Source organism: Denticeps clupeoides, chromosome 7 (assembly GCF_900700375.1).
Source record: "Denticeps clupeoides chromosome 7, fDenClu1.1, whole genome shotgun sequence".
NCBI classification, from domain to species: domain Eukaryota; kingdom Metazoa; phylum Chordata; class Actinopteri; order Clupeiformes; family Denticipitidae; genus Denticeps; species Denticeps clupeoides.
In genome coordinates, this window is record NC_041713.1 from 12,633,406 (window position 1) to 12,658,905 (window position 25,500).

At 41.5% G+C, this 25,500-nt stretch overlaps 2 protein-coding genes across 4 annotated transcripts in view; one reads left to right on the forward strand and one right to left on the reverse strand.

The window, feature by feature from the left end:
- The first annotated feature begins 511 nt into the window (after positions 1-511).
- Positions 512-5,691, forward strand: rrn3 (RRN3 homolog, RNA polymerase I transcription factor). Its single transcript, XM_028985320.1, has 18 exons — positions 512-673; positions 754-871; positions 946-1,002; positions 1,081-1,170; positions 1,261-1,390; positions 1,474-1,533; positions 1,628-1,691; positions 1,811-1,880; positions 1,973-2,071; positions 2,150-2,248; positions 2,402-2,531; positions 2,651-2,781; positions 3,263-3,393; positions 3,492-3,676; positions 4,067-4,175; positions 4,260-4,412; positions 4,506-4,593; positions 5,239-5,691. The coding sequence occupies exons 2-18, from the start codon at positions 776-778 to the stop codon at positions 5,389-5,391; spliced, it is 1,845 nt and encodes a 614-aa protein (XP_028841153.1). The 5' UTR covers positions 512-673; positions 754-775; the 3' UTR covers positions 5,392-5,691.
- A 700-nt stretch (positions 5,692-6,391) lies between these two features.
- LOC114793499 (syntaxin-binding protein 4) overlaps positions 6,392-25,500 on the reverse strand; it is a 40,940-nt gene continuing 21,831 nt past the window's right edge. For all 3 annotated transcript variants that reach the window (XM_028985319.1, XM_028985318.1, XM_028985317.1), the window contains 17 exons: positions 22,416-22,495; positions 20,997-21,120; positions 20,708-20,849; positions 18,785-18,891; positions 18,363-18,504; positions 18,203-18,275; positions 15,093-15,184; positions 13,876-13,972; positions 12,946-13,073; positions 12,515-12,607; positions 11,060-11,125; positions 10,475-10,663; positions 9,966-10,082; positions 9,345-9,394; positions 9,135-9,265; positions 8,166-8,223; positions 6,392-7,692 (listed from right to left, as the gene is read on the reverse strand). In XM_028985319.1, the coding sequence (XP_028841152.1) occupies positions 7,641-7,692; positions 8,166-8,223; positions 9,135-9,265; positions 9,345-9,394; positions 9,966-10,082; positions 10,475-10,663; positions 11,060-11,125; positions 12,515-12,607; positions 12,946-13,073; positions 13,876-13,972; positions 15,093-15,184; positions 18,203-18,275; positions 18,363-18,504; positions 18,785-18,891; positions 20,708-20,849; positions 20,997-21,120; positions 22,416-22,495 (1,741 nt within the window). In that variant the 3' untranslated portion in view covers positions 6,392-7,640. The remainder of the gene's footprint in view (positions 7,693-8,165; positions 8,224-9,134; positions 9,266-9,344; positions 9,395-9,965; positions 10,083-10,474; positions 10,664-11,059; positions 11,126-12,514; positions 12,608-12,945; positions 13,074-13,875; positions 13,973-15,092; positions 15,185-18,202; positions 18,276-18,362; positions 18,505-18,784; positions 18,892-20,707; positions 20,850-20,996; positions 21,121-22,415; positions 22,496-25,500) is intronic.

The window sequence follows — 25,500 nt, forward strand, 5'->3', positions numbered from 1 at the left end:
CAAACTCTACATTTTTTTTATGGTTTTCTAAACAGCACTTTCAATGTTGCAAACTTCGTAGGTTACTATGAATTTCTTTCTGCATTTCTTTTAAACAAAGCAGGAGGCATAAACGTTTTTTTTATTATTATTACAGAGCAATCCGTAAAATCTTCCTACCTATGCTATTGTGGTGTTGTTCTCTTTATTCCTGTATTCCTGTGACAAACTGAAGTGGCCAAGTATTTAATAGATTTTTAAAATGGGCACGTGTTGCCCTGCTCAGGTGAGGACCACTGAAAAATATTTATTATATTGCACTTTACTTGTGGTTCCTAGTGTAAAACACATTTTACAATGCCAACTAAATATAAGTTGTTTAATTAAGCTGAAATTAAAATTCAAGACTATTTCTTATTGGTTTCTGGGTTATTTGGTTCATGTTTAGCGCGATGATTGAACTGCAGTCCCATTCCTCGCCGCTGGATGGCAGGAGTTCGACTGATACTTCACTTTCGGCACCGAACATAACTGCGTCTTGACGTCACGTCCGGTTATGGGGAGTCCGGCATGTCTTCACATGTTGGCTTTCGACGACTCGAAGTGTGTTCATATATAAAGTGTTCTAATGTAACATATTATTATTATTATTATTATTAATATAAATTGCAGTAATATTACACCCCACCAGCACGTGAGTACGAACGCACGCTTGTTTTGCGTCGTTTTTCATTAGATACCGGAGCTTATTGTGATGTAGATATGATTTTCCAGCCCGAGAAGTAAGTTGGCAGCGATGGAGGTGGACGGCAGGGAATTTCTCAGCACCCCTCCCATGAAGACGGTGCGTTTCGGCGACAGCGTGGCCAACACGTTAGCCAAGTTTAAAAAGGTGAGAGAGACCTGCCGGTAACCTGCGCTGCCGTTCGTCTGGCGCATGCTCAGTGGCGTTCTGCTCTTGTTCAGGGCGACACACGCGACTACGAGCTACTGAAGCACCAACTGTCGGAGCCAGACATCAAGGTGGGTCCATCAGTTCAAACTTGATTCCGACTTCATAAAACAGATGGCCAGTTAAGCCTCCCCCCCCCCTCTGCTCAGGATGGACAGATAATAAACTGGCTCCAGGAGTTCCGGGGTTGTGTCACACAACTCAGCAAAGACCATGAGCAGCTGATCTACGTTGTGCTGGTAAGACCAAGCGACTAAGCTTGTATCTGTTGCGTATTGAGCATGTCTGTCCAGTGGATTGTGTGTATGTGATGTCTTTGTTGACTGCAGAGGTTGCCCTGGCTTGGGAGGAGCCAGGCGGTGGTGGACGAGTACCTGTCCTTCCTCAGCAGCCTGGTGTCTGCGCAGACGGTTTACCTGAGGACATGCCTCAGAATGGCGGTCTCCCATTTTACCCCTGGTGAGTTGGACCTGCCTGACTGTGCTTGAAGGTCACCTCAGAGCTGCCTCCGAATAGAAACTGAAGGCTTATTTTTATTCTAGGGAGGATACAGATACAGGAAGGAGATGTGAATATTTCAGATTCGGATGATGATGATGAAAGTAAGTTGTCTGTTTTATCTTGTGTTTTTTTAAGATGCATTACACTGAAACATTTGTGTTGTGTTTTTTTTAATTATTAATATTTATTTTAAAGATCTTCCCAGGAATTTTGACCGTTGTCATCAGGCCTTACAGATTATTGCCAGATATGTCCCATCGTAAGTGTGCTTATATATGACTATATGTCATAATACTGATATATTGTCTAATGTCTTGCTTCTTTTGTATTGTAATAATGAATGCCAGTTAAAAGAAATAAATGTTCATATTTTTGCAGGACTAGTAGATTCTTAATGCCAATTCTGAGTGAGAACTTTCCTTTTGTGCAAAAGTCATCAAGGAGCCTAGTAAGTATATCCACAGACACTTCCCACGGTACACCCACTGATAGGTATTTTGTCTTTTCTCTGTATTGGCCCTGACTCTTACGTTTCTTTAGGAGTGTTATGTGCACAACCTTCTGCGGGTTACCCTGTACATCCCAAGCCTGAGACGAGAGATCCTGGAGCTAATTGTTAGCAAGATGCTGGCGCTAGATGTGAGTTTTGGTTACATTGGTTCTTTCTTTGCTTTTGTGCTTGTAGTGATTATTTCCGATCATGCTGTGTAATTGTAGGTGAGTGCACCACGTGCTGAGATTGAGGAGGTGGAGGAAAATGCCGCCATCCACCAGGAAGCCAGTGGAGCACCACAAGACGACTGCCTCTTCAACATGGTAAGCATCTTCTTAGCTGATGAAATAGTTTTTCCATTAGTAGGTGTAATGACACGTTTTATGACACATCACCGCTTTCCATCAATGATCTGTGATTAGAATTGGTTGCCATAGTAACGGTGTCTGGATATGCCAATGGTTCCTTTACTTCAGGATGAGGATGAGGACACCGAGGTCAACACCAGCACAGCTGAGTGTGTCATGGCCCACCCCGTTGCAGAGAGACTGGACATGCTGATGGCTGTACTGCTGACTTATATCAAGGACATGTGCTATGTGAATGGTAAGGAACTGTTTCTAGACTGTTGAAACGTCCCAGTAGAATCCTTCTGTTGATGTTAAATGCTCTTTAGTTGGGGAGGCGGATGGTCACAATCTGAGGTCACTCTCCCTTCGTCTCAGGCTCACTGGAGTTGGAGCGGACCAAGGCCCTGTACCGGGACCTGATGTATGTGTTTGATAAGTTGGTATTGCCCACTCATGCCTCCAGCCATGTGCAATACTCTGTCTTTTACCTCTGCAGTATCCGGCTGGTGAGTTTGCAGCTTTTTAATCAAAGTGAAAGGGCTGAACCTGGTGTACATTCCCTTATATTTAGATCTAAGTATAATGCAACTGAATGAAAATATAAATGTTGGTTTTAGAGAAGCCATGCAATAAAATTTGTTTTAGTTAAGGAGAAGTGGCTACCAAATTAGCAAGCAATAATTCCCCAGTATAAAAGGTTTATTCTATCACAAGACTAAGTGCAATATTGGGCATCTACAGGGCATTTCATATTTTGGAAAAACATTCCTTGTTCAGAATAGGTATTGGTGTAGACAACTTTTGTTTAAATATGATGAACACACTTATACAGACTCACACACATTCACACCCCAGCTGAGACATTGAAACATGTACTCCAAACAGTGTACAAATGTGCCTGCTAGCTTTCCGTTCCATCATTTTCCATGTTCTCCTCCACTGAATGTTTCTTTTTTTTATGCATGGGTTGTGTTTGGGTCTTCTCAGGGTTTGGCAGAAGCATTTCTGGATCACTTGTGGAAGCTGCTGCAGGGCCCTTCCCAGCCTCCAGTGGTCCGACAGGCTGCTGCTGGATATATAGGCAGCTTCCTGGCACGTGCCAAATTCCTGCCAGTAGCGTAAGTCAGGCACCAGTTTTGCATTTTCCTGCACCTTTTCATTGTTTAAACCGTGCTGTAGTGTATAAGTGATTTATACCTGATATGTGAATGTTCAGTACTGTGAAGGCCTGCCTGGATCTGCTGGTGCCATGGTTACATCTCTACATCAACAGTCAGGACTCAGGCACACGGGCCTTCTGCGACATAACTCTGCATGGGCCATTTTATGCCACCTGCCAGGCAGTCTTCTACACAATTATCTTCAGACACAAGGCCATCCTGGAGGGAAACCTTCGTAAAGGTGGGAAAGACTTTATTTTTAAACACTGGTCCTCTTTTAGTTAGTCCTTTATTTTAGCATTGTGAATGCAGCTTAATACTAGGGGTGAAAATGAGATAAATCAATAGATTAAATCACACAAGGAAGTGTAACATTTTTATATTAGTACACAGAATAAGTGGTAGAGTGCTTAAATCTGTGTAAGAAATTCCATTTGAAAGAGTTATTTTCCCCCAACACAGCAGTTTTTTTTAATATATTTTTTAATTCTTTACTTATGCAAGACTACATGATTGTATCATACAGAACTTTCCTGTAGCATAGTGATTGCCAGAACTTGTATTTGTTATTATGGGTAAAATAGGAATATTATAACTTATTGCTTGTTGCACATGTGTCTGTGGTCTTCAGGCTTGGCTTACCTGCAGGGCTTCAACTTGGAGCGGATAGTCATGTGCCAGTTGAACCCACTCAAGGTCTGCCTGCCGGCCATCACCAACATGTTTGCTGCCATCACCAGGTACTAAGGGAAAACGGACGCCTGAGCGGTTAACATGTATCGCGGTATGTGTAGTGGTTAACGCTGTGCTACCTCTGTTGGCAGGAAGTACCAGCTTGTGTTCTGTTACACAATCATCGAACGCAACAACCGCAGCATGCTGCGAGTGGTGAGGAGTTCACTTGGTGGAGACTTGGTATCTATGAACACAAACCCATTGGACAGCTTTTTTCCCTTTGACCCCTACTTGCTGAAGAGGTGACTATTGAACCAATTTGGTGTTTTGGCTGGAGAGACTGAGTCAGAGCATTTAGATTATTTATTTATTTGTTTGTTTGTTTTCTGGTGCAGATCAGGAAGGATGATTGTGCCTCTCTATCAGGTGTGGGAGGAGCCTTCTGACTGTGGGGTGGATACCCTAAAAAAAGAAATTAAGAAAGTAAGTATCTGCATTGAACTGACTGACTGACTGAATGATAAGAAATGCATCCATCCATCCATCCATCCATCCCAATTCATCAATGTCCTTAAATAATTTTTTTGTACACTACTACCTGTCTGTGCCAAACATCTATTGGTCATTCTCCTTGTCATCCCGCCTGTCTCACCTCCTCATTTGCCTTTAAAGCTACACACACCGAAATGGTGCATCCTGAGGAATTCTCATTGTGTGACTGGTTTAAAGTGGCTGTAATTCTGCACCAAGACTGGATTTTGGAAAGAGACTTCAGATACAGTATTATACCGGACGTGACGTCAACACCTATATAAAAGCAAAAAAACCTTTAACTTCTCTGCTCCAGTCTTTTGGCGCTAATTTGCTAGAGAGTTGCTTTTTCACTGTTAGTAGTTGCAGGGTTGTATATTTAAACAGTAGATGTTATAATATATGCAACCCTTTTTAAATGGCAGCTTTTTTTCAACTAATGCTTTGTTCAAACACCTTTTGATTTAATTACAGCATTTGGTCATCTTGGGTAGTAGTCGTCCAGAATGGCATAATTGTTAATATTTGCCCACTCTTCCTTACCAACGCGTAGTGCAGAAAATGACTTTACATTTACTCTCGCCTCTGTATTGGCAGGGTTCTGTAGAGGATGAAGATGATTTCCTACATGGTGAGACCCCTCACATGGACACAGAGATGGGTGTGACCCCGGGCTCCTTTGAATCTCACCTGCGTAGCCCCAGCAGTGTGGGCTCACCCCCCATTGCCTTTCTCCAGCGCCCTTTCTGACACCCCAGACTTTAAAGACTTTTTTTTATTATTATTTTTATGTGGACTATGGGAAGCAGCTGGTTCTCAACACATTATTGCAATATAAAGACACTGCAATGTCTGTTTTTTTTCTTTAAACACACACACTTTATGTATTTGATCATGAGCTTAAAGAAGATGTATATAGCATGTATATAGTTTTCTTATATCAAACAAACTCATGGGTTGTCTAAATTCTTGTCTTTGCTCAGACATGAGAAATCTTGTTTTGTGGTCTTGACATTAAACAGTGCTAACACAATGTGTTAAACTGAGTAACACGGGCTGTTATAGATTTTGCAGGCCTTTGAATAATGCTTAGGGCATAATTATTTTATTTCATGTATTCCATGTTGCAGTTAATAATTCCCTGTTTTTTTTTTAGATCTGTTCTTTTCATTACTCTGACATGGAAATAAGGAGCCTGTGTATGTGTGTTGTTTCACTGAGCTGCTGAACAGAATCTTTAAAGAAGGTCAGACACAGTGAATCCGTCCGTCCAGTAATTCTGCAGATGTGTGTGGTCGCATTGGTCTATAAAAAGCTCAGTGCAAGCTGCTGAGTTGCTGCTAGACTGCACCGGCCTTCGGCGTGTGTCCACATATCCTTCTGCAGCGAGGCTTACATCCAGATCCAGTGTTCCACCTCCTCCCAGCTCTAAAACCAACCTCTGACACAGAGCGATATTTATTATTTTTTTGTGCCTGTCAACGTTTCACGGGTCTCATTCCATTGATGTGGAAGGGATTTGGAGACGACTGACAGGATTTGTGTTCCAGTGTCACAGCAGACATGCTGGCTCACCTTCCCTATATCCGCCAGCATTTTGTAATATTGCTTACATGAAACTGATGTGCCAGTTTAATCGAGTGTCCTTGAACACAACGCATGAAACTGCCAAAAATCGATCTGCTTTGAAGTATATTATGATAGCTACGAACACGACATCACAGGATTGCAAATAGAAGAACTGAAATGGTTAAAACACTGCTCTCTTTAATTAAAAATCATAAAAGAATGATATTAGGCCACACGATGTTGTCTAGTTTAAATTACAGGACTACATACCATCATATTTAAAGCATGTGCAGTTATTTATATAAACAAAATACATATTACACAGAAACATGTTTTAATGTTCATGTTAATGGTGTGTGATACAGACCATTTTATATGTTCTCAGTCAAAACAATGCCTGTAATCTTATACTAAACATTCTAGCAACATTCTATTTTGGTTATGAAGACAGGTTGTGGTCATTTGAACCATGCACATCTGTTTATATGTGTAAGTGTATATATTGTTGGACACTGCAACATAACCTGACGAGTCAGTGTCATGATAATTAAAACCAGCACACAGGTGCCATTCTAACAGAACATAATCACAGAAAACAGAAAAAAAGTCAGTTTTCTCACAGAAAGAATGAGTATTATGTAACTAGCGTTTCTCCAAAAAGAAAACTGCTCAACAATGACGTAAAGGAGAGAACTGCAAAGATTTACAAGGTTGATTATAGCAACTGCATCCACAGTCACAACCAGTGAGCATGAGACCTGTCATGTGCTCCTCTAGGAAAAATGATAGCATTTTAATACAAAAATGCGAGAGCACTTCTCAGAGCAAATACAAATGTACACCATATGAAATGCTGACGTGCGGGGCGGGAAGTTTAAAGTGCCCTCAGACATACATTTATATGCATACCCTACGTTTTAAATGGGTATAACAACACATCGCATCCATATATAACCAACAGCCTTTCTTTAAATAAAGAAATATTTCCAGTTTCTTTCAGAATTACCTCCTTACAGTCTAATGAAACTGGGAGAGACTATTTCCTTGGCGAGACTGAATCCCTGTGATGAGGAGATGTCTAAGTGCCCTGCACAGTGAACAGACCACCCCAAACTTAACAGGGAGGGACCAGCATTCTCCCCATCCTCTGCTCTTCACCACGGGGGCGCTCTAACTGTACTGAATTAACACTGATGTCAAATGAACAACATAGCTTTTCTATGTACTGTTTAATCAGCAAAGTGATCCCACAATTGATCCTCCACCAACATCAGAGTACTGTAATTTCAACAGAAATATCAATGGGAATTGAATCACTTCGGAAAGCTTTACACGTTCTTCTACTCAGGTTTGGTTTGGTTTCAGTCAGGTCAGTGTCCGCTCTGTGTGAATATGCACCCGACGACTTTCCTCATTCATGCCTTGTCCCTCTACTGGCATTGCTTGTCTCTCACAGCAGGGGGAGGGGGCCACAGCATTTGCCTGGAAAAGGATTAATAAACGAATAAAACAAAGAAACACTGCAAATACTGTTGTATAACTTCATCAAATGTTCAATGAATGCACAAAATAGGGCTGTAATACAGGGTTGACAGTATAACGGAAGTGAAAGTGAAGTAACTGTGAAACAACCAGCCTGAATATGAGAAAAATGTTCATAACCAATCTGCAAGGTGCTGAAACATTATTTTAATACAAATTGACAGTCAAAAATAACTACATCAGCATGGGGAGTGCAATTTTGTGCTTATGCCATAAGTTTGCATTATAGCCCATAGCTAAAGTAACATGAGTTTGGGGAGAAAAAAAATGAAATGCTGAGCATGTGTTATATTGAGCATCCCTGTTCTGACAGCACTCATGAACTCAAGTCCATCTCGAGCACAAAACAGTAGCAGAGATGCTGACTCCATCTGACCCGACTTCTCCTCCCTGCTCTGCAAATGACTACTCACTCTGCTGCGTGCACGTCTCCGGCCACGGCAACACCCACTTCAGAGGCGCACGGCGGGGCTGCGGCAGAAAACGCAAAACATTACAGATTAATGTTTGAGGTGCAGCATCTACCTGTCACAACTCCCATCGACACCTGTTCGATGCCTTAAAACAAGGGCTGCCATAATTACTAGTATCAATTGTTGTAATTTATAAATATATAAATGACAGACAACAGGGGTGACCAAGCTTTTTCAGTCACTGCTCTAAAACTATGTAGCAAAATGCCCATGAACATCAGGCAGGCCAACTGCCTTCCTGCTTTTAAAAACTCCCGTAAAACACATTTTTCTCCTTGGACTTTAAATCTGTCTGAGATGTTGGTTTTACTGTTTTATCTGGGTTGTTATTCTCTTTTGGTTTTATTCGCTGTCTCTCTTTTTTCTCTCTCTGTCTGTGTACAGCACTTTGATCAACTGTGTTGTTTCACAGAACTTTATAAATAAATGTGAACTTTTTGAGCATACAGAGAAATGCATTCTAGCCAGAGACAATCCATACATAAAGATAGAGGGGACTGTTTTCAAATGGAGCCACATGGCTGGCAAGGCACTCAAACATGGGAGCGATGCACGTACCACGCTACCCACTGACAGCCCCACTTTAAACATCATGCACATAGGCACACACACACTAATACCTCAGCATATGCTATCAGATAAAGAGATTACATAATCCTGGACATGCTCTGGACAAATATAAAAAAGATTCTGGTTTATGAGCTACTGTACCTGTCTGACTGTCACTGTATGGGTTTACGGCAGTGAAGTAGAAAAGCAGATATATTGTCTTGTATTGTATTGTAAATCAGCAATGTAATACATGATTGCAGATCATTGAAACCCTTACCGAGGAGCTAAATAAGACCAGCACTGTATTTTAGACGTACGTCTCTTCTGAGATACATGGATATTTATTCATTTTCTCACCTTGATCATCAGTGCAAAGCGAGCACACACCCTCCATGAGCTCCTTGGCTTCGGCAGCAAGCTGGCAGGCAGGATCTGGGACAGGGGACGGGGTGTCAGGACTGTCAGTGGCTGGAGAGGATCGAGAGCTTCTGCAAACAAAACACATTCTGGTCAGCATATTTTGCACGAAACAATGATAACGATCTGAAGCCAAGTTGGTGTACTCACACATTCTCTACCCCAAACAGAGTGGTGGTTGAGAGGACTTTATGGACGTTCTGATGAGACAAACATGTACAGCACTTCAGATGAGTCTGAATAATATGATTTTTGTTACATTTCAGCAATTGGTAGGAGACTCTCTTAGTAAGAAACAAAATAGTTTGGGTCTATTGCACAGTGTAGTTGAAAATAAGCAGAAGTAAAAGAAAAGGCTATGGCTAAGATGAATAAAGAAATTTTACAAGCCAGTACTTCAACCAAACAAACAACATCAATTTTTATCAAACAATTATTTACTACAAATATAACAGACTGGTAAAAAAAAAAGCTTAAACATACGGCGAACATTCACATTACACATACAGCATTTGTTGTTTCATGACACTTCAACAATAAGTCGCTGTTCAGTATTTCAGTATTCAGTCACTATTTTTAGAAAAAATCAAAGATTTTTCACTGTATATAGTTTTTCTACATGTAAATGTAATATGTGAAGTTATACAAAAATACATGGCCACTAAAAAAAAAAAACCTTGATCACTCTATTAGGTGTTTGTTACAATTTGTTATAATGCAATCGGGGGGGTGCATACAAGGGGTTTATCACATCAGACTGGCACATTATACCTGTGCAAATCCCAGGAGTTTCTTATTGGAGATCTCTAGGTGTTTGCGTGTGAGCTCTGACCTCCTCAGCTGGCTGTCAATGGTGGTAAGTTTCCTGTTGAGCTCCATCACATCCTCCTGATACACGTAACGAAAAAAGTTCACTACTATGTCCAATATCTTACATATTTTCCAGTTTATATGATAATTGATGAGGAGAAAATTGTGATAAAATGCATAGTTCTAGGGTTGTCAGGCCACAGCTTGGACCTACACCTCCAATCCAGCAGAGGGCATCCTCTGTCACTGTAAATAATGGTTCTGGACCTAGGCATAATTAGCTCTAAAACTGGACAGCAACCATCCAATGGTTCATATTTTGGCCTGAAACTGCTGTTGTGTAGTACTCAAGGTTTCCACTCATGTTTTCCTTTGTTTTTTTACTTTGACTTCTGGAATCAATTCTGGTGTTGGGTAAACTGCATTGATACAGTTAAAGACACATATGGACAGAATGGCCCTTGTCGTACCTTTGTGGCCTCCAGGCTCCTCTGTTTCTTGCTTGCTAGCTGGTTCTTCAGATCTTTTATCTCAGCCTCCAGGAGCTGGATGACCTCCTCGTAGTCCTGCTCCGCACTGTTGGAGTGCCTTTGCACCGCCTCTGCCAGCTGTAGCCTGTTTTTCAGGGTCTTATTCTCCTCAACAGTTGCAGTGGCCGTCTTCAAAACAATTCAATTCAGAGACATGGTTCCCATTGGTGACGAATCCAAATGAGTAAAGCAGAAGAACAAACAAAGTTGAAAAGGAGAAATTAAGTCAATGTTCTGAGCTTGGCCACATGTACACATTATGTACACAAATCTTATAGCTATGCTTAAAAGGTGCCCAGTTACAGATTGTAGGCCTGTATTTTACTTTAATTTCACCTGGTCACATTTGTGCAAGCCTAGCAGTAGCATAACATGGTGACATGGCTGTGGAATGTGTGTGTTGTGTTGGTAGGATGGGTTCAGGCATGCTAGCCAGGGTCAACAGCTGGGCTACAGCCTCCAGCTATACACACAAGGTGAGCTACAGGAATAGTGTATCTGTGCAGCATCTCCTGGGTCAGTCACCTCGCTGGTCTTCTGAAGCTCCTCCTCCAGTGACTTCTTGCTGTGTTCTGTGTCCTTGAGTAGCACCTAGGAAAATTATGAAACTTCATTTCCATACACAAACCCTGTCCAATTCATTAACAGACACAGAACTCTTTTCATGTCTAATTTTGTGTCCCATGTGAATTAAACGATTATGCAAACTTTCCAGTTGAGCTGATATGTGTGAACATAAACCGATCAGTCATAACATTAACACCACCTGCCTAATATTCAGTACGTCCCCACTTTTTGTGCCACTAAAACAGCCCTGGCCTGCTGAGGCATGGACCCGATGAGACGTCTGAAGATATCCTGTGCTATCTGGCATCAGGCTGTCAGTAGCATGTCAGTACCAGTACTCTATGTTACAAGGTAGTGTCTCTATGGATCAGATGAGGTTTTTTCCAGAAAATCCAACAGATGCCCGATCGGATTGGGATCTGATGAATATGGAGGCCAAGTCAAAATCTCAAACTCATTGTGTTCCTCAAAACATGCCTGGTTTGAGTGTCACTGTGCATTATCCTGCTGATAGAGGGCACTGCCATCAGGGAACACTGTTTCCACGACAGGGGTGCACTTGTTCAGCAACAATGTTTGTCAAAGTTAAATCCATATGAATGCAGGGCTAAAGATTTCCAAAGCACCACACTGCCTCCAGTTGTCCTTGCATAGACCACATTTAGGAGGTCCTGACCACTGAAGACTAGGAACATGCCACAAGTGCGTCTTGTCAAAGTCACTCATTTACATTTACATTTACAGCATATATCAGACGCCCTTATCCAGAGCGACTTACAATCAGTAGTTACAGGGACAGTCCCCCCCTGGAGCAACTTAGGGTTAAGTGTCTTGTTCCGGGACACAATGGTATTAAGTGGGATTTGAACCCGGGTCTTCTGGTTCATAGGCGAGTGTGTTACCCACTAGGCTACTACCACCCTACTCAAATCCTTACACTTGCCCATTTTTTCTGCTTCCAACACATGAACATGTAGGACAAATAGTTCGCTCGTGTGTCCCTCCTACTGCCATTGTAACTAGATAGTCAGTGTTGTCCACTTCACCTGTCAGTGGCTGATCAGTGAATGTTTCAAGCTTCCCTGCTTTAAACTGAATTCAGTGGTGGGGGCAATGGTGGCCTAGCGGGTAAGGAAGCAGACTCATAACTGAAAGTTCCAATCCCAAACCATCACGGTCACCACACACTGCTCCTTTCATGGCCACCCACTTCTCACAAAATGGTGATAGGTTAAATGGAGCTGACACATTTTATTGTGTGCACCATAAGCTGTGCTAGCTGTGTATCACAATGACAAAAACTTGAAATCACTTTTATTATCAAATGACACATTGGACACGCAAAGTCTTGAATCTCTTCATATATTTGACAGACAAACAAACAGACAGACAAATCATGTCTGCATAGTTCACCTTGAGCTGCTTCATTTGGACCTGAAGCTGTTTGACCTCGGTCTGAAACTGCTCCAACTCCTCACTGCTGTAGCTGCATTCAGACTCATACGTCTGCAGAGCACAAACAGCCATCAAAGTCCAACCACGACACAGCAGACACATTCTCTACCAGGAAATGAAGTACTTTAAAAAATTGTGATTATAAGCCCTTTTTTCAGTTTGAATACACGGATCAAAAAAACCTCCCCGCTCATGTCAAGCATTCGAAAGGGACTCCATGGCCATTTAAAGTTTAAGCTTTTAAAGACAGCTTTGATAATTCCCTTATGCAGCAGAAAAACATTTCACAAAGCTCATCAAGTTTCAATGTCAAGCAAGGGGACTTGTGAGGAGACAGAATGAAGTCAAACAAGAAGAAGCAAAGTTTCAAGAGAGAGATGGAGACTCACTGGGGAGTGGAAGGCAGAGGTGTCCATAAGACTAGCAGCTTCATGATAGGAGAACATGAATGGCCCCTGAGTCAGTCCGGCCTCCTCCAGCTTCTCTGGGAACACTGTGCGTGTGGCCTCCACAAAGTCTGACACATTAGTAACAGAAGCACATGTGTTTGAGTCTGTGCACCAGCATAATTTCTCTGCAGTGAGACCTTTCCAGGTACAGGGTCATTTATACAACACCGTGACCTACGTAACAGATACCCAGAAAATAGACTCCCGTGACCTCTGAATCTCTCATGGTCATGGTTATTCATAGGCTTACAAGGGAATGGATTTTTGCTATGTAGCTCAGACATCACCTCTTTTTTCAGCAATGATACACTATATATAAAATAAATACATGTGAGTATTGAAGGTCTAGCAATAAGAATTGCTGCTCAACGCTCTTGAAAAGGCAAATGATGACCCTACATTTTTTGAAAACTTCAATGAATATTTAGTTTACTTTACTTTATTTTGCGACTTACAGGAGGAAGACACCAGCAAATACTTTACAATAAGTATTTGTCAGACAGACTCTAACAAAGGAAATTCTTCAGTCACTGCTACACGTGGCTACTTTGCACACTGCTGCCATCATCATGAGTAGCTTCATGAGATGATCATTAATGTGAGTGAACGAAAAGCAGCCAACAAACATTTTATTGAAGAGCCTAAAATATGAAACCATTTTGTTTGGTTTAAATTTTTATTTTAACTACACAATTCACATGTTATTTCATAGCTTTTATGTTCTACAGTGTCACAATGGTCAAAGAAAAATACATAAAAGAGTAGCTGTGTCGATTCCAAATTTTATTTTTTACTTGTTTCATCAGTTAGAAGTCAGTTTCTTGCACTATAGATGGTTTTTGCCCTGAATACTGTTCCTAGTATTCTTACCTCCATATGACACAGTTCCCTGTGGGTCTGTGGTGAGGCTCTCTCTGAGCTTCCTCCTCTTCTCCTCACAGATGTCCAGTCCCAGGTAGGAGAGGGCCTGAGGGTCCAGCAACACTTAGCGTCATCCACTTAGCATAAATTGTGGGCATCAGTGGGTATTTTTTCTAGTCTTTATTTTTCATGGCTCGTCTGTAAACACTAGGGGGCAGTGTGACAGTGACAGTCTGAAACACCTGCCTCACTGATTGAAGCTAATTAATGCATTAAGCACTTTGTAAGAAATGTGGACAGTTGTGAATATGCAACAGCAACAACACAATCATCGAAATTTTCATTAACCCACATTGCAGTGGAGGCCTTTAGACCACCCACCCCATTAATATGCTCTCACTCCGCTTCTCCACTTATTTTCTTACGGCCTGTGTGGATAAATATATATTGTACGCATTGTGTCTGTGCTCAACATTAAAGTGCTCTCTTCCACCGACACCTAATCCTATTAATGTGATGGTAGATTAGGGTCAGCCTCAGGATCAGGGGGATTAGATTCAATCACTGCTAAACAACTGCATCATGACAAAGAGCATACAGAACCAGCGGGAGTACGAGGCGAATGACAGGGGTATCTGCCACGCTACCGCTGCAGCATGCAACTGTGCGTGCAAACTGGCCACACGAAACCTCGCTGGGCTCCACACTCAACACACGCAAAGATGAACTCTAATTCACTTTACAGTATCTTCTCCCGTCAAGGTTAACCTAATCCAGAGATAAGGAGAGCTGGGATATAGACCCAAGCTGTGGAGTAGAGTGGTTCTAATACGATTTGGACATAAATAAATAGGCTGATTGGAAAGGACTGAGATATTTTGCACATGATTTGTGACTGTGATTGGCAAGGTACCTGACACACACACACACCTTTCACTAACACCTATGGAGTCACCAGTTCACCTGATGGTCATGCCTTTGGACGGTGGGACAAATCCGTGCCACACGGGGAGCGTATGCAAACTCCACACAAAATGGCTCAAGGTGATGAGTCTAAATGCTAACCTGCTGTATATTGCAAATGTGGAGTGGTAGGTCTTACAAGACATTTATGACTGAAGCACAATGAAACATTATACAATCAGTCATTCCTTGTTTAGTTCTTATTCTTACTGAAGTTGACATAAAGAGGCATGTTTGTATCAAATGTCTGTAAAAGAACTCACCAAGTCAAGTTTTTCTGACTTCAGGCGTGTGTGAGGGTCCAAAGATATCTTGGGCTTGGTTGCAATGGCTGTTCTCTGTGTTGTGGAAGAACCTAAAATGTGCAAACATGGGAACAAACGAATGGTATTGAAAACCTCATTAACGTTAAATCTAACATTTTGTCATTGAATGCAAATGAGAAGAGGAGTGAAAAAAGTAAGGAAGAACATAAACACAGAGTGAAAGACGTATTAAACTGTTAAACTTTTGAGAATGTTTGGGTCCATAAGCAGCTTTCCTTCCTGTCTATCAGGAGCCTCAACTGCAGAGAGGAACATTAGCTCATTCACCCCACCCCAATCCACCCCAGGCAATGTACCTCTAAGGGATTTAACTTTCTCAAGTTGTGTAGTACAGCTAGCATCATCATGCCCTTCTCACTTAGCCTCTCCATCCCCCTGATGCTGACCCCTCCATCCCTGCTCTGGCTAATACATCGGTCCACCTCAGCAGGAGGCCAATTCATCCTCGCTGCAGGAAACAGGTGGCAGTGACAGTTCCGGCCCTTCTTTCCCAAATCCTGATTAATGACAAACAAGCAGATATTTTACTCTCATTCCACAAAGAAGCTCAGACCAGCCAGGAAAACTAACAAGAAATTACTTTAACACTTTCTCTCTACACTTGTCATAGTTTCTTCTTTAATCACTCATTCACTGGGAATATTAGTGGGAAATCCTCCCCCCGGGAGTCCACAACACCGAAATAAAAACATGTCTTAAAGGGATCTTCCAAATTTCTTCAACTTTTTGTCTCTGCAATGTACGAACAATTAAAAAAACTAAATTATAGAAAGAAAACATAAATTAAATGTTAAAAGTACCTTTTTGATACAATGTAGTATGTCAAGTACTCAAAGGTCACTTGAACTCAAAAGAACTTTAATTAAAAATATTAATAACAAAAGGCTTGCCCAGATCAATCTGATTTATTATCTGTGATTTCCTCTTCTCATCAGTAAACTCACACCCGGGAGACCATAGGCTATAAAGCCGCTGTGATTGTGATCTGATACTTCACAAGAAACAACTTCACATCTTCCCAGGAAATGGGATTACAATCACAGAGGTGTAGAGCGGTTTCATAGAAGCTGCGGTACGGGAAAAAAAGCACTGAGCCTCCTACAAGGAGATGGCACACCCCGAGCGGAAGTGCACGCCAAAATAGGTGAACATGAAACAATTGATAGTGGATTAGTCAGCCTCTGTCTGGGCACCATGTGCCAGGGTTAAGAGAGTGGAGAATATCCCACTGATCAAAAACAAAAAGACACAAAATTTCCTCACATTGAATTTCCACACCAGTGACAGACATAGGATTTAAACAGGTTTGTCATTGGTTTTGCAAAATTACACTGCAACTTCAATGTCAGTTTCTTAAATGGTAAATGATCTTGTCTTTGGGTTCCGGTAATAGCTATTACTCTTGCTGTTCACAGAATGTTTTATTCTGGGTATTCCTAATCGGAACACCAGATTGTGGTATTTTTGGTCTTAAAAGGGACGTTATATGGTTAAACAAAAAAAAACTAAACACGAAAGTACAATACTATTATGACCCATCAACACTATCATGACCCATAATTCCTAATAACATTATGTTGTTACCACATATCTTGGATCTCACATAATTGACCAATCTTATTACATAATAAGACTCACACATGCAGGCTAAAGTGTTTTAAGTCTTCTGGATTGTCAAGAGAGCCTAAGTGACTGCTGCCATTTGGCATTGTCCACAGTGAACCTCAAGGTTCAAGACCGAGTCAGACAGGCTTACTAACCAAGTCCTTCTACAGAATGGCTAAACTGATTTGCCTTAATCTTTAGCACTCAGTCGTAACAAAAGGGCAGGTAAGCCGTACTTTGCCTTGTGTCTTAGCAATTAGACCAATGATATCTGAAATTCCAGCAGCAGCACATTACCAAGGCCATAGGGTTTCTGTTTGATATGTCTTGTCCCAGATATTACATACAGAATCTGTACATTTTTTCCTACCGAAGCACTAAGATCACAGCATCGCAAAAACCCCAAAGCTTAATTGGCTTTTAAAAAATGGGTGGTTTCTATAGCAACATGCTATCTCTTTTAAAGCAGTGAAAGTAGATTAGAAAACCCATATCCCAAACAGCCTTGCTGCTGCCGCAGTGGACGATAAGAGCACTATCTAACAGAAGATGAAAGCGCGCTTCATTATTTTCAATCTACGAGAGTCAGATCTGAGAATTTAACGCTAAAAATGTTCGACTGGATCCTGGGACAAGACTGAGATTATTATAGGTTTTTTTTTTTTCTCAACCGGGCGTTGATTAAATTCCAACCACCACTCTTGACTAATCCTCAATCTCACTCTCTTTCTCTGCTCCTCCCAAAAGTATAATTGCTTTTGGTGAGGAATCCTGTTTCTGAGAAGAGGTGGATAATTTAGTATCTCTGCATGTGACTTCATCAAAAACAAGGTGTAAATGCTTTAATGCGGACGTCTCAGTACCATATTAAATATGTGTGCTCTTTACACAAATTTGGCTGAGAAGATACTGTACCACCCATTGATCCGCTACAAAATGGTCATTTTTGCAGGATTTAGGAAGTGTTATTAAAGTTCAAAATAATTTGGCAATCAAAATACCACAGAGATCTACTTTAATGTTCTTAAACCCCGGGGGACAAAAACACAGAAAACGTTTTGTTACTGCAGTGACCATATAGAACATAATAATATTGTTAAATATGCTTTGATATTTTAAATGGTTTTGAGAGCACTGGTTAATGTCATTTGAGGAGAAAAGTCTCTTGTGCATCGGGAAACTGGGTCAAGAGGCTGGACGGCCGCGGACCATAAATTCTGACCATCTTCTGGAAACTTAATTGGCCATCACCACCCCCCTCTGGCCACACTGCAATGTCAAATGACTGCCAACTGCTGAACCACATTTGCAAGTTGTCTAACATGTTGTGTGAATTCTACTTAAACTGAATATTATAATATTATAGAATGTATTAAATGACAGTGAAACAAAATTCGTAAACTAAGTAACTAAGTAAAAAAAATGGACAAGTGGTGTTCTACCTGGCACATGGATGTCTGGAGGACAGATATCAGGAGAGGATGAAGGCACTGGAGAAGGTTCCTCTGGTCGAATCTGGTAGAGAGTTGACACGCATATAAGCCACTGGACCCAGTCATGCCGTCACTTTCATGAATGAAAGTTATCCAGCCACTGCCTCACCTCAGCTGGCCTGGCATGGACTTTTAATCGGCTGCAGCTGTAGCCATTTCCCACTCCTCTCTGAACCCCATTGTGTAGGGAGGTGCTGCTCGGAAATGTGCCTTTCCCAGGGATAAAGGCAACCTCTATGACCCCATCTTGACTGGGAAAAAAACAAAAATCAATTTAAACATCCTGAATGAACAAATGTCCTTCTATGAAACTTATTTTACTCTTAGTTTACACTTTAAAACTTTAAATCATGAAAACTTTAAATCATTATTTCTGAGTGCCAGAATTTTTTTTTCAATAAATCCAGAAGAGATAAATACATAGCCATATATAGTGTTGTGGAAATCTGGCCCATCAATTCCAAAATGAAAGGTCGAGGAAGAATAAAATTAAGTAATAGTTTTTTAATAAGGAATAGACACACTGCCAACCTAAATTTGACTTTGTTGAGTACACTTTTCGCCTCTTCATGGGTCACCCCTATCAAGGACTCCTTGTTAATGGCAATAAGCTGGTCCCCTGGTCTCAAGCGGCCGTCCTGGAACAAAGAGAAAAAAATATCAGCAATGCTGCTGATACCCAACAATTCACAACACATGCAAAAAAATGAAGAGGAGGCACCTTTCAATGGCACCGCCAGCGCATCAGCAGGAATATGACCCGCAGCCTTCTGCGTGCCAGAAGAGAGCAGACGCCTCGTGGAAAAGTCACCCTGCCTGGTCGTTTTCTGCTCTCTTTCACTAAATACCCCATAACTGTGTCAGGGTATTCCTATCTGGGGACATCCGCGGAAATGCTCTAGAAATTATATAGGCCTATAGGATTAACAGCCTTTGGCTACATGTTTTCCATAAACAGTGAAAGCGGCAGCCGACACACATGTCTCCGTCACTGACAGGGAGCTTACTCAGAAAAATGACAAGCACAAAGAATCCTTTTTAGCGCTGATAACTCCACATGCAGGATCTCAATGCTATTATAAGGTCCTCCAAGGTCTTCCATTGCCGGATCTGAATAAACGGTTACATAATCCAAAGGTTATATTAACCAAAATTCATTGTCAGAGCAGGATTTTCCCATTCTGCATTCAACTGAGAACACAGTGATCCGTCTGATCGAGGAGGGCTCAGATCTCAGCAGCCGTACAGGTATCCCCTGTAAAATATGCCCAGTCAGCATTTGTCACACAATATGAACTGGATCGGATGTCAAATTTTCAGCAAAGTGCCCTGCCCGGTCTGGCCCTCGCCACCAAGCCCAGCTAAATGACAAGTACGGATTTCCTCTGTGGTTCTCATATCCCAGAGAGGGCTAGTGATGCCCTCTGCATTTTCTAGAATGAGTGTCTGCTGCAGCTCTGTCTTCCTTATTGGGAAATCAGAACGTGAAATAACCGGTATGGCAAGCAGGTGACTAATCCCCAGACAGATTACTAGTTTAGAGTGCACTTACCTGATGATACAAAGACAAACTCTTTTGTTTTAAGATCAACATTGAGCTGCACTACCAACAAATTCAGGATAAATCATGTCAGAGTTCATGACGTGGTAGTAGCCTAGTGGGTAACACACTCGCCTATGAAGCAGAAGACCCAGGTTCACATCCCACTTACTACCATTGTGTCCCTGAGCAAGACACTTAACCCTGAGTGTCTCCAGGGGGGGACTGTCCCTGTAACTACTGATTATAAGTCTCTCTGGATAAGGGCGTCTGATAAATGCTGTAAATGTAAATGTAATGCCCCTTCTACACCAACTAGTTTTTCTTCAGCATGGGTTCTGAGAGCTAGTCATAAAATGGAACCAGTTCTAAAGAACCAGTTCTAAAGAAGTCTACAAATCAATGAAGTCCAACTCATGAGTATTTCATGAAACATGAACACCAGCCATTTCTCAATTTCTTATGACTACTCACTATTTGTAAAGGTCACTGACACTGAGCCCTGGTGGTACGGAGTACACACTACAGATTGCAATGCACAGAACAGACGCAAGTATATCAGTACATATGTTAATAATGAAACTGTGTATGGATACGCATTTGTAGCTCAAAGCAAGTATATTTCTGCCTTAAGTCAATACAAACAATGGCAGGGATGCAGTCTGTACAAAACCCTGATGCATTGTGAGTTTTGGACAGTAAGTATGGTGAAAGCTATAGTTCTTGTCAGTTAAAAGATGTCCAGTGGCAAACACAAAAAGTCAGAAAATTGGGAAGGGTGACTGGATAGTCATTGATAGTTTTTTACTTAGAGATCCTCAGAAACTTATCTCAAATTTTCAAAATGTCTTTTATCTGTATTACAATCAAACAGATCACTCTGGTGACCTGTCTCCTCTCTCTATCTGTCTCACCCGGTGACAGTCTCCTCCCGACAGCACCTCCTGGATGTAAACTGCTGGGCCATCAGGTCTATTGCAGCCTCCACCAATGGTGATGCCCAGACTGCAGGAACGTGCCAAAGAGATCAGCTGAATAACTCCTTCACCTGGGTGACTGAAGGTACACACACACACACACACACACACAAAATGAATATCACCCCAAGTCAATCTGAGTGTAGTTCATGTAATTTAGTAAACAGGTTGAATGTTGTGCTTGAGAGTGTGTGTGAGCAGGGTGTGTGGTGTTATTGTGCTGTACCTGAGGGAGCGCAACAAGGGCCCTGTGTTGTTGTAAGTACTCTGAGATCCAGCCGGACTGAGCAATAGTGGACTCTGCGATCTGGATGATGAGCCAGATGATGTGCTGTCTAGGTATCTGCCTACTTTTACAAAGATAATAAAGCATTGAAATAGTCAGTACATACTTATGTCACCAAATAACAAGCTACATATGCCTAAAGAATTAATTATGGCATTGTGCAAACTCATTTAATCATTTATTAGCTGATCAGAGATGGGTAAATGACGTAACGGCCTGATTTGACCAGCTTTTTATCACAATTTACTGTAGACGTCTTTTTTTTGCAATAACATTCAAACTACTTCCAAGTGCTGTACAGATTTTGGGGCAGTGGTGGCCTAGTGGGTAAGGAAGTAGACCTGTAATCGGAAGGTTGCCAGTTTGAAGCCCAAACTGCCACTGAGCAAAGTACCATCCCCACACACAGCTACCCAGGCACCTTTCATGGCTGCCCACATCTTTGTGTTCTGTGCTTGCTGTGTATAATGAAAATCACTTCACTTTCGGTATCCATTATAATCTGTAAATTATGCATAATACAATGACCAAAGTGGATGCAACCAAAATACAGGTCTTTTGAGATTAATTTTATTCTCCTACATTGTTCAGTATGCAGCTCAAATGTAGAAGCCCCTTTCCATACATTTGTAGAGCATAACAATTTCTTAAAACAGCCAATTATCCACTGCATTATAGACTCATATTACATATCGTGATAAGAAGAGCTACTAACACCCTCTTGCTTTAAAGGTAATAGAGCAAATCTCTTTTAGTGTTTTTCTAAATGTATTAAACTGTTAGTTACAACAAAAATATGTAATAACTAGTTACTAATAGACCTTTTAATTTTGAATACTGAAATAACATAATTTTTTACTTTTCTAGCTTCTCCAAACATTTTAAGCATGCAAAGCTTACTGTGACATTACAATTTTATCTACAGATTATGACATTTACATTTGATAATTGAACATAAAAATAAATAACTTCAATCTATATCTATGGTGGGGTAGATAAGAGTAGTCCATACTTATAGTGAGAACAGCATACAACCAAATCTCTGGCTGTGTGTGTGTGTGTGTGTGTGTGTGTGTGTGCGCTTAAACACTTCTGCCAGTGCAGGAACTCCTTTCCTGCGGCTGAAACAGATGTTTCCAGTTGCATAACGGACAAGTATGCTGTCATAAGCCATTTTCTAAGGCCGATTTATTTCACCTCCCAAGTTTTAAGCATTACAGACTGTAGTCAGTAAAAAAGTCCTTTTGTGCATAAACACATTGTGGTATTTTTTTCAATCACATTTTATTAGCTCATATTTGAGTGCATGTATAATTGTCTGTGAGTGGGGTGCAACATGGCAGCCAACATAGCACATACCATGCTGAATAGGCGAATTGCGTGTTGAACCTGTGCTGCTGTTGGAGCCGTATTTTTCAATAAGTTCAGCAAATTCTCTCCTAAAAAAGAAGAAACAATGTATAAGAATATTTTACAGTCTATGCACTGAGTATATTTTCATATAACATTTTAAAAGCACCTATTACTTTTAAACAGCATAATGCATTATGCAAACAACAGGCAAGTTCAATGGGTTTTTCATTGAAAACAAAGCAAACATATCAGAATAAAATTAATGGAAAGAATACCCCCTAAAAGGTCTGTTTTCATCACATCACAGCAAAACTGATTCAAATAACTCATACATAATCAGTCTATTCGTCATTACACAACTGTTTTCATGCCACTGTTTTTCAGTTCACTTGTATTTACATTGGCTCAATTTTTTGTTAGGTAAACTTTTTTTTGTATTTCTCGAGAACTACAATTGTAGACTTACATTTAAACATTTCTAATAAAACCATATTTCTTACATCAACGTACCGCATAAAAATACTAAGATCTGGAGCATTCCCTGTCTGCAATTCCCTTAACTGGCCTGTTTCGTGTGGCCACAGTATTCTGAGAGCCCCAGAGCATCAGCTTTATCTGCAATGTCCTGTTTTCCTTTTGCACTCTGTTCCATCTCTGTCCCATCTCCCAACAAACCCCTCAGACTGTCAGATGTAGGTCATATAAAACTTCCATTCAACGGCTCAGAAGGCCTGCCTACTTCGCAAGCTGACAGGAATTCCCTCTGTGTACAGGTACAGTCTCTGTGTGTTTTGTTATATACTCTGCACTGGCAGAGTCAGACTGTATGTGTATGTGTGTGTGTGTGTGTGTGTGTGTGTGTGTAAGTCAGTGTATGTGTGAGTGTGTGCCATTTCTTAAGTCAATCTGATCTGTCTGTAAACAGTGGAGTGGGATCCAGTCCAACCTACAGCCAGATCATGAGGCCACTGCATAAGATTACACATTAAACCAAAGAGGTGGACATAAAAGGAATACAATTTTAATAAAAGTATGTGGTGTAATAGGTCACACAAGGTGCTGGTGCAGTCAGAGTAGATTAGAACCACCAACACGTTGAGATCATGGCTCCACCTCAGCCCACTTCATTCTGACAGCTGACCGGCACATGAGTCATCTCGGCCTCTGCGGACTCTGTCCAGGTTGTTCATCGCTGGTGTGAGGCAGAGGAAGGGCGACCCACCCCGCCCAGAAAGCTCTGTACAGAGTCACTAATCCCCCCCTCCCCGAACCTCGCCCCTCCCCAGTGCCAACGTGTACTGGTTAAGGCGCAGAGCGCAGATTAAAGCAGCGGGATCCAGGAGCTCATCTCATCACAGTGGCGGCTTAAACTCCCCGCAGTCTGCTTTCCTGCCGCATAGCAGCGCTCGGAGCGGGGCCCCCCTTACCGAGCATTCATTCATGCCCATCCAGGGCCTTGCAGGATCAGCTGTTTATCACGTGAAATGGTGCACAACCAAATAAACCTGTAGCTGACTCCCTGATTAAATCTGTGTCTGAATCACAAGTACCATGCCTGTTCCCCATTCCAACACCTACCTGAACATCTAAATATAGACATACAGTCATTAGTGTAATGTGGCCTCATTTTAACCTACACAGACAACATTATTCTCACCAGAAACAAAAGCCAAGCACTGCCTGCTCACACACACACAAATGTCAAAAGCATTTCAGTATGTCCCAGTACAATAAACCTAAATGATTACTGTTGCCTGTTATCTGTTTGACATAAAGGTGTTTGATCTCAAAAAAAGTCACAGGATCCATCTCCTGCTCCACAAAGCCTCTCCTTTTTACTGACCATCCAAAGTGGATGGCACCATCACCCTCAACCACGTGGATGAGAAACATTACTCATTGTAATTCATTGGCTACATCTTAGACCAGACTGTTCACCAAGCTGGGGAACCTGGGACTAAACAGCTGTCTGTGAGTCTGGGCCTTCATCTTCCTCACAGTCAGACCATGGTGGTGAGTTGTGTCTCCATCAAAACAGGATGTATATTCAAATAATAGATGTGGAGAACCTGACATCATTCTCCACAGAGGATCTGACATGCACCACACACATTCAAGCACAGTCCAAAAAGCCAATGCCAATGCATCATCGCTACCACCTGAGACGTTTACTCTTATGCTGTTCAATGTGTCTTGACTCCAAGCATCATCTCCAGGTATGGAATATTGCTGTGTGCAGCACATGAATGGAAGAGGCACTTCAGAATGCTTCAGGAGATGCAAGAACTGCTTGAACTATCTGCTGAAATCATGCAAATGCATTAGGAGTATTGTGGACTATTTAGAGATGCTCAGAAGGAACTTCTATGGCCAGGCCATAAGGAAATGGTACACCCTCCTGTAGCTGTTTATGATACAACCTCTGGAACTGGCACTCTGCACTTTATGGAGCTTCTTTTTTCATATTTGCACAGTTTTAGTTATTTGTTTTTCATTTCTATTTTCTATTTCTGTTTTTCATTTCTATTTTCATTTCTATTTTGCTCCCACTGAGCAAATCACCGTCCCCACACACTGCTCCCCGGGTGCCGTGTGTTGTGCTGCTGTGTATGACAATCACTTCACTTTCACTTTCGTCTTCTGATGCCAAATCTGCCCCTTTGATTAGCCCTGCAAAGCCTACTGCATTCCTGTTTCAGTACTCTAAGGTGGGTGCCATGTCTGCCCTCCTCACGCCCTCCTCTTACCAAAGATAGAAGCCACAGCACGTACCACGCTTCCAAGCTGCCAGCCGCTAATGCGCCCCACGTCCTCTTACCTGATCCCTTCTGTTCAACTGACCCAAAACTTACTAGATATGGTTATCACACACTTATGATTATCATATATATAAATTCCAAATTTAATCAATAAGCACTATACAAAATCCATATATATAGTGACTATACTGCCAGTTTTCTATAAAATGTCACACCCTCCACTGACAAATCAAAAGATGGCTGTTTTTATTATTTACTTCATTTAGACCTACCCCTCATATTTTTTCTGGCAGTTGCACAGAGGTTAAAGGTCACTGGTTTGGCACCAGGTT